At 41.4% G+C, this 8919-nt stretch overlaps 1 protein-coding gene across 2 annotated transcripts in view; it reads left to right on the forward strand.

Moving 5' to 3' along the window:
* The window catches only part of MLLT3 (MLLT3 super elongation complex subunit), a 274703-nt gene extending 272445 nt beyond the window's left edge, over positions 1–2258 (forward strand). For both annotated transcript variants that reach the window (XM_039244430.1, XM_039244431.1), the window contains one exon: positions 760–2258. In XM_039244430.1, coding sequence (XP_039100361.1) covers positions 760–891 — 132 coding nt within the window. In that variant the 3' untranslated portion in view covers positions 892–2258. The remainder of the gene's footprint in view (positions 1–759) is intronic.
* The last annotated feature ends 6661 nt before the right edge of the window (positions 2259–8919 follow it).

The following is an 8919-nucleotide window of genomic DNA, read 5'->3' on the forward strand; positions in this document are numbered from 1 at the left end:
TAGATAATACTTATGAACACCCCCCCCAAGTATTCAAGGGAATAAACAGAACATGAGTCTAAGTATAGGTTTTCCTTCATTTTGTTCAAGTATAACACAGTGTACAGCTGGATGAATTTTAACAAAGTGAATGCGTCTTCTGTAATCAGCACCCAAATCAAGCAACAAAACAGCCCCAGCCCCTTTCAGTTACTGCCCCATGGTCTTCAGAGGGTGGGACTGTAGATGGTTTATGGTTTTTTTTTTTCCTCTGGGGGTTTCTGTACTTGCTAAGCTTTCAGCAATAACATAATTAGAAAGAGAAATGATCATTATTCTATATGCGTATGCATGTATTTTTTTAATAAGGAGTTTTGTTATTTGTAGGATGGAATTTCCTTGCATCTAGTAAGTATAGTCACTATCCATTGAGTCTGTATCTCATTTTGAAAGGGGTCTTGAGATTGTACCTCCCTCTAACCACCTATACAGTAAAATAGTCTATTGAGGACTTGAAAGCAGAAACCAATTTAAAGGACATGAATGATAAGAACAGGTAATCTCCTCTCGCTGAGAATTTCAAAGAGTGAATATGCCTTTGGCATGTTACCAAAGTGGCGAAGAGATCGTTCCCTGCCATCAATGGCATACTACTTCTTGCTGTAGAGAATATCAGTCTCTTGGTTCCATATTTGACCCCCTCCATCCCTCCCTCTCTCTCTCTCTGGCTTTTGATGTCCATTGCTTACTACCCAAACTATCTCTTCTTTATTCCCCTAGATCGTGAACCTTATAGAAGAAACTGGACACTTTCATATCACAAACACGACATTTGATTTTGACCTTTGCTCGCTGGACAAAACCACAGTCCGTAAACTACAGAGTTACCTGGAAACATCTGGAACGTCCTGAGGATAAAACAACTGGATGCATCAAAAACTCTTGGTTTCTTTTTTTTGGTTGTGATTTTTTGTTTGTTTGTTTATATGAAAACACTCAGAATGATGCAACCAAAAGGGAAAAAATAAAAATCAAACAACCTTCAGCTTTATTTTTCTTTAAAGCCAGTCATCATCTCTTGATAAAGGAGAGGTTAAGCAAACCAGCCTCAGCGGACCACTCTTCTCTCCAAGGAACTCCCCGGGAAGAGTTAGCCTGGATAGCCTTGAAAACAAACAAATCCAACACAACACAAGAAAACTTAAAGAATGTGTATGGTATCCTGTATCTCTCTCTGTGGTGGTTCATTCCACAGGACGAATGCATATTCAACACACTGCCTTATTACATAACTGATCTATTTATTATCGCATACAGATATTCTAAAGTCGTTGAGGGAATGACACCACAAGACATTTTAAGTACTTGTACTTGGTCCCACGGATGCTCTTTCAATGCAGCGCCCTTGCCATCAAGCCCAGTGACCTTACTCGTACACCGTGCCACCCTCCACCAACTTTTCCAAGTCCTTTTACTCGTTGCAGTCTGTATTTGCCACCTTTTGTTTTTCCAGTTCCGGGACACAAATGATCAACTGGGGGGACCAAATTGCCACACTGATTTTCTTCTTTGTGGTCTTTCTCCTGAGAGTTGGGGCCCAGCCCTTGGCTGTATCCATATAATGATCTTGGACCATGGTAGAAAATGCACCAAATAGGATCATATGAATTGTTGTCTAGCCTTAGTCAATAAACCTGTAGGACTTTTAACCAAGTGTACCTGTAAACGTCCGGCATCCAGCACTGTTGAGCTGTCTTCAACATTCTTGTGTCTGTTTTACGGTTCTAATAGTAGAGAAATATGGAAGTAAGCATTCCATAGGATCATCGTTTAAAAAAAAAAAAGAATTCTGGTTCTGTTTTCTAAAGAAATGTTGTAGAAATTCTTAATTTGGATCTATTTATTAGTAAGCGTTTCATTTTCTTTGGCTGCCAGTGTGTTTTCCATCTTGACCATAAAACCTGGAATAAGATTTTTTGTTCATCTATGATCCTCCTAGACTCTTTTATATTTGGAAAATTAAGATCTTTCTTTGGGGGAAGATTCGTGGTTATTCTACCATAACAGATTATGTATTAACGTGTAGATTCCGCAGTTTGATCCTGTTTAGTCACTCGCTTATGTTTCCAGAAGGATTTCTTGTATTGGTGAAAATAAAGCTGGGGGTGGGGGGGGGAGAGTTTTGTTCTTGATGTACCCTGTTTGAAAACTAGAAATCTGTCCTGTGGCATGCAAAAGAAAGCGAATTATTTTTAAAAGAAAAACAAAAACCCAAAGTACTTTTGGTGTCATTATTCCATCCTCTCCCTAAGTGGAGATATGCAAAGTGAGAACAGCTCATCTTACGCGTTTTTGCTAGGAACTCAACTGAAAAGAAGGGGAAATGAAGAAATACTTCTGGATCCAAAGGTTCATTCACTGGATCAGCCTTAAGAAAGCCTCTATGTGTGCGACTAGACCGGTCTCTAGGCTCTCCCTTGTTTATTCCTGTGCCAGATGCTGTCTTTTCATACAGAGATTAACCAGTGTCTGTACAGAAAATGGGCTTTCCAGACCCATTCCTTTGGGCAGTAATGTAAATGCAGATAAGTTATTTCTGCATTTTAAAAAGGGGATTTTTTTTTACATTGTTTCTTTCTATCCAAAGACACTATTTTTTTTTTCTTTAAAAAAATTATAATACAGCCATGCTCCTTGTAAATTACTTCTGAAGCGTCCTCAAGGACAAGTGTACTTTTCCGGTAATGTTATGATTCTCGATGGTTGGCATGAACCGCCCTTGAAGCATTTGTTGTGTGTCCCCTTCTCAGTGTTTAACTCTGGAGACATCTCTGGAGTCATTTTGGACATAAGGTGACTGATTTGTGTGGTTTTAGGCGTGGTTTTAGTTGTGTCTGGTTCTGTTTTTAACTTTGCCGATGAAAGGGGGAGGGCGATGCTTATATGAATTGTTTGGAAAATTTAGAAATCTTTAAACGTTCCTAACTGCTAATCCACATACTCTAATTAAGCCAGAAATGGATGTGGTTTAACTGAAATATCTGTGTAGTGTAACTAGAAATGTATATATGTAGTTTGGGCCATTTTTATTTTTGTAACTAAGTTGTATGGCAAAAATGATGTGGCGGCGTGAAGATTTTTCTCGTTCCTCTGGCTGCTTACCAGGAAACTAGGTAACTTAAGCAACCAAACAAGAAGAACAAGAAGGGAAGCTCTTACAGTGATAAACTTTAGACCTAAAATTTAGGCAATAAAGCAAATGTCTTCAGAATATCGTCAAAATGTAAGTTTGTAAATTTAATAATGAAATTCAAGGAAATGTACCCATCGACTCATCCTCACGGACACAGCAAAAAGAGTTGTCCACAAAATTTCAAGAGTGAGAGTCACGTTGTTGATTTTTTTTTGCAAGTTGTATTCTTACTCTCATCGAATCCTTAAATGCAGAAATAATAAATCCCCTTTTGATGAATTTCAAATAGTTATACTTCTCTTCAAGTTACCCTCTCGGTTCAACAATGTCTATAAACATCATTGAAACCTGTTAAAAAATGTATTTGGCACATGCGTATCCTAACAGTGGCTTTGGTATTTTAAGCACAAAGGAAAAATGGCAGGGTTTAATTTCTTAGATTTCAAGTAAAATCAATTGGGTGATAGTAAATATGGTTTGGGCCAGCCTGAGTATGAGAAACTTGCTTTGAATTTTCCTCCAGTACTTTGATCGGGGCGGGGAAGAGGAGGGAGGAATGTATATCTAGAACTCCACCCCCACCCCTTATAAATTAGCTTGCCTCTGGCTTTGCAGCATGATTGTGTACAAGAGGTTATACCTCCAACTTAGCATATATCAGTTATGTTAGCAACAAAAACATTTGCAGTTATAAACACCTTCACTGCCATCCACTTCTCCCTCTACCTCTATGTAGACAAATAGGTGTGTCTATATATGCTTGCATATTGTGTCAAAGTAGGGGAAAGCATAAAAATTTAAGATCCAGAGACAAAAGCTCTACAAGAAAAACCCAAGGGACTGTGCTGAACATTTTCAAATTGCTAAGCCAGGGTCTCTGATCTGAATCATTATTCCCCTTTTTGTGGAAAGCGCCAAAAAAGTTGGTTTTCTTCCACCAAAAATGTTTCTGCTGATCCCTTTTACAAACCCAGCTAACCTTTTGGAAAGACCGCTCAGGCCTGCATAATATCCCACATACCATTTCAACCCCCCCTCCCCCATTCCAAGTATGTTCAAGTTAACATACTTATTTATAAGAGACTTGATTCTTAAGTGTTTTAACTCTACCTGGGGAATGGAATTGGACATCCAGTGGTGGACGTGGCGGCTTGTATTCATCTCTCTTATTGTAGAAGTGAACGGCTCAAGCGTAGTCTGCTGTCTGCTCATTGCGCTCCACCTTTAGCATTTTGTGTACTGCACATGCACACACCCTGATCTTCCGACTTTCGCTCAAAAATTAGGAATCTGAGGTAGCGACAATTACAGCTGCAGTGAATGTTGAGGAGTCGCCTCCCATGCTTTAGTTTAGTCTTGGGCTGAAAGTCTACATCTTTGGCCCCTTTTGTTTTGTAGGACACTTCTGATCATGTAGGCACGGCCATCCCCGGATGCTCCTTGTGAAGGATCCATTGAAGAAGTCAATTTAAAGGGAAGACAAAGCCACCGCTGTCTGTAAACTGTAAATATGTATTTTGGCACTTGTACCGCAGTACGTGCAAATCGAGTTCGGATGGAAATGCTGACAGACCCTTCACGGTGGCCAGAGCTACTGTGCGGTGCAAAAATAAATGAAGCAAAAATGTATTCTTGAGATTAACAGTGCAAGGCCAGTACGTTTTATAAATCTGTCAGTATCTTCTTTAATGGAGTGTGTATGTGTAGTTATGTTGAAAGATACACTGTATGTGTGTGTCGATGCTATTATGTGAACTACTAGGCATTCATAAGATGTATTTCCCATCTCTAAAACCCATCTTGAAATATAGTACAGGTTGACAGAAATAGGTGTTTTACTTAAATTCGTATCTCATCTACTGTGGCTCCATTTTCTTTACAGTGTACAGTCTTGCTGATTGGTTAAGAGTCATTGGACTGGAGTTGGGTTTTGCTTGACATACAGGGGAAAATGAGCCCTTTGCCTTCCTCAAGAAGTGATGTTGCTCCTAAGGAAGAATGAATGGAGAGGCCGAAACCAGTGGAGGGCACAGCCCAACCCCCATTCATCTTTGAGTGTCCAGTGTCTAGCACCATTTTCATGTCCTAAATACAGTCATTTTTAAAGCAAAAAATGGTGGGGCACATTCTTAGAATAAAACAGGTGACTGTGCGTGATACTTTCTCTCTTTCCCCTGTTTCTCTGGAAGGTTTGGTTCATAAATTAAACAATGTGCTTTCACTAGACAAAGCCCAGCAAAGGCTTTCCATTTACTTTAGCAGCAAGAAATGCTATCTTGATTAGCCAGGAAGGAGGAACTCTACTTCAAGAAAGAATCGACTACTTTGAGCTTGGCACGTAACCAAGAAATTGGATATAATTCTCTAGTTAATAGTAGAGTTACATCAAACTTGAGAAAGTCACCTTATCTCCAGACTGACAAGCCCTTGAGAAGAGGATAGTGGACCGCCTTGTAGGTTACCAGCTCAGAACGGATTTGAGGTGTGGAAGCATCAGCCCCAGATGGACTTGGCTGGCAGCTGAGTTTTGTAATAACCGTGCTTGAACCTAATCTCTTCCCTTGTTTCAGCATCGATACTCCTGTTTTGTTTTGTTTTGTTTTTTCTTTTTTAAAGTAATGGGCTTGTGTTTTCTCCAGCATGGAGGAAGTCAAGAGGAGCAGCTTGGTCACGCTTAAGACAACTGTGGATGTCGTCTGCAAGTGCTCGCACCCAGGAAGGGTGATGAGCCACCGCTTGCCCCGGTACATTTTTTCCCACCGTCTCTCAGAACTGTGTGCCACTTGGACAGGCAAGGGGTCTCAGAGGGAGATGGCAGCTCAGTGGCGCCCAGACCTGTCTGCTTGGTCATCTAGGGACACAGTGTCCAAAACTGATGGGCTTGTTTGTTCTGATTGGTGGAGCAATGGTGGGTATTTTATGGGTTTCCTTGGCCGGATACCACCCAAATAGAAAATCCCAAGTACATTTCAGGGTTTCTGCTTTCTCTGCCAGGTAATAGTATCCACACCTTCCTGTTTACATGGTCCCCTTTTGTAGCAGCATTTCCAGTCTTTTCCAGAGGTTGTTAACTTGCCCTGGGCTGTCAGCTTAGCCTCTTGGTCTTAATTTCCCCTCAATTAAAGGAGGGTAACCAATATGGTTCCCAAGGGCTAGGGAGAGAACTGTGTGGCACCGACTGAAAAACATTTCAGCAATTATAAACAGGCCCCATAACTAAAATAGCCTACCGTCTGAATGAGAAGGTTGCCGAGTCCACTTTTATAATCACTCAGGGTACTGGGCGATCTGCACAGAATACATGGCCCCAAGGAGTGGGGAGACGTGGGGGAGCAAAGGCAAAGCTATTTGCTCATTTCCCCCTCGTAATCATGTCTTCCAGCACATGCAGCCCCCATCACAGAGTTCTGAAGTTTCCAAAGGGTAGAAAAGGATAAATCCAGGCCATTAAAAGAAAATAATCAAAGCTATTGAAAAGATAAAACAAATGCGTCGCACTAAAAGGGCCGTCTGTGCAAGTAATAAGGTTGAAATACTGATACTGATTTCCTAGCCGAGCGGCGTTCCTCACACATGTGGTTTGTGTATCCGCATCTGGGTGGGTGGTCTGCGGAGAAGTGCTAAATGCAGCAAGATGGCTTAGTTGTTGAGCAGCAGAGGGAAGCTTTAGGACAGGCTCAGCCCATGGCATCTATAGCCCCTGCAACATAAAGAGGCTTTCCTTTTGCTTTGTTTCAGGAGGGAAAGTTTTAACTTAGCTTAGTCATTTAAATATGAGCTTCTATTATGCACAGAATCGATCAAAGGGTAGGAGTTTTTGTGTGTGTGTGTGCGCACACGCGCATTTTTTTTTTTTTAAGCACCTCCTTGTCCCTCATCCCAGCCCTAGGGGGTGGGATGTATGGCCTAGAATGGAATAAGGCTCCGTTTGTTCTAATTTATCCCCTGGGTACTAGGCAATTATAAAGTCTCCTTTGAAAGTGATGCTATTTTCAGTAATATCTCCCTCCAGATAGGGCAGAAAAGAATATGAATTAAAGGTACATACTGTGAATATAATCCCCAAACAAAAGCTAATGGGAGATGGGCTCTCCAAAGGCATATTTATATTAATGAGAATGATTAAAAGAAGGACACTCCGTTCAAGGTAGGGTGGGGAGACTCATTGCTACAAAGAAAACATGGTACCCGTTGATGGCTTTTGACAGACATGAATCGTTGCTAACTCATGTCTGAAGACAAGCTGTTCACCAATAGTCCTCAGAACCGGGAGATACTGTGGTTTTTATCTTGACTGTCAGTCACTTGGGTGATAGATCATTGGTTCCACATTAGAATATTTGCAGGTTCATTGTCTGCCTCCCCTACTAGCATGTAAGCCCAATAAGGACAAGGACTTTTCTTGTTCACCGATGGCTCTTCAGGACCTAGAACAATTCCTGGACATGCTAGAAACTCCTGTTTCTTAAAAACGTGAGAGAATTTTGTAAACATTGACCTCTTAAGATATTTCATGAAAAAAAGTTTTACGTTTGGAAAAACTTCCCTGTGTCTGACCCTCTTGGAAATTCATGACCTGCTACCGTATTAAATCTCGGTAAGCCATACATTCTAACCACCACCGAACTTGTTTAAACTTAAGTAGTCCAGTATTTCTCAAATTGTGTATCACACAAAAGTAGTTACAAAAGGTCGCAGATATTTTCCTTTTAAGTTCCTTGATCAAAATAGTTTGTATACCAGATTTTGTTCTTCAAGGCAGGGAAGGACAACACAGATAATTAATATCTCCAGAAGAGGTTTTCTGGCTTAGGTGGCCACTTAGCTTCCTGTCCAAACTGGAACATTTTTGAGAATTAAGTGGGACACCATTAATAATTATCTCAAGATAATTATTTACATGAGTAAACCAAGGCTCTCTTTAGCAAACTAGGATATGTGGTCACCCTATTTTTAAAGGACACACTTTCGGCTGGAGGGGGTGCACCTTGGTGGCTCAGTGGGTTGAGCATCTGACTCTTGACTTCAGCTCATGTCATGATCTCATGGTCATGGGATCTTCCCCCATGTTGGGCCTGCTTGGGGTTCTCTCTCGCTCTCTCTCTACCCTCCCCCCCAGTTCCTCTCCCCTGCTTGGTCGCTCTCTCCCCCAAATAAACATTTTAAAGAACACACCTGGGAACATGCCAAACTGAAAATATATCCTTCAGTTTATCTATCTGTCAGTTTGCATGTGCGTCATAAAGGTGTTTGGTTGGGGTGTTTATGGTAAGAGGAGAGTCTCTCCCTCATGGTAGGGGCAGTCCCTTAGGCTCTGGCGTATAAAGGGAATTTTCAGTGTTGCTCAGGAGCCTTGGCAGTTAAGTGGTCCCTGGGCCACACCTCAAACACACACACCACCTCCCCTCTGCCTCCACGCATGTCCTCAGTCCTTTACAGGGAGGACTTGTTCCTCGTATTGGGCCTTTTGTCTCATTCTCAGCTTATTGCATGTTGAGGTGATGTTTTTCCACACAGGGAAACACACTTTGTTGGAGATGCTATCTCTTGGTCGTCACCTGAGAGTTCCTCTGCCTGCTGCTGTTCCCAGGAGAACAGCTTATTGCTGGAGCTGCACAGTGGTTGAAGCACGTTCTGGAATTTGGGTCTGTCTCCAGGTCCTGCTACCTGATATCCTTTGATATTTCTGTGGTTCCAACCCAAGTGGGCACAATTTCTCAAAACCAACACTCAAAAAAAATGTTGAA

The sequence above is a fragment of the Hyaena hyaena genome, unplaced genomic scaffold (genome assembly GCF_003009895.1).
Source record: "Hyaena hyaena isolate Hyena2069 unplaced genomic scaffold, ASM300989v1 scaffold_240, whole genome shotgun sequence".
Lineage (NCBI taxonomy): Eukaryota > Metazoa > Chordata > Mammalia > Carnivora > Hyaenidae > Hyaena > Hyaena hyaena.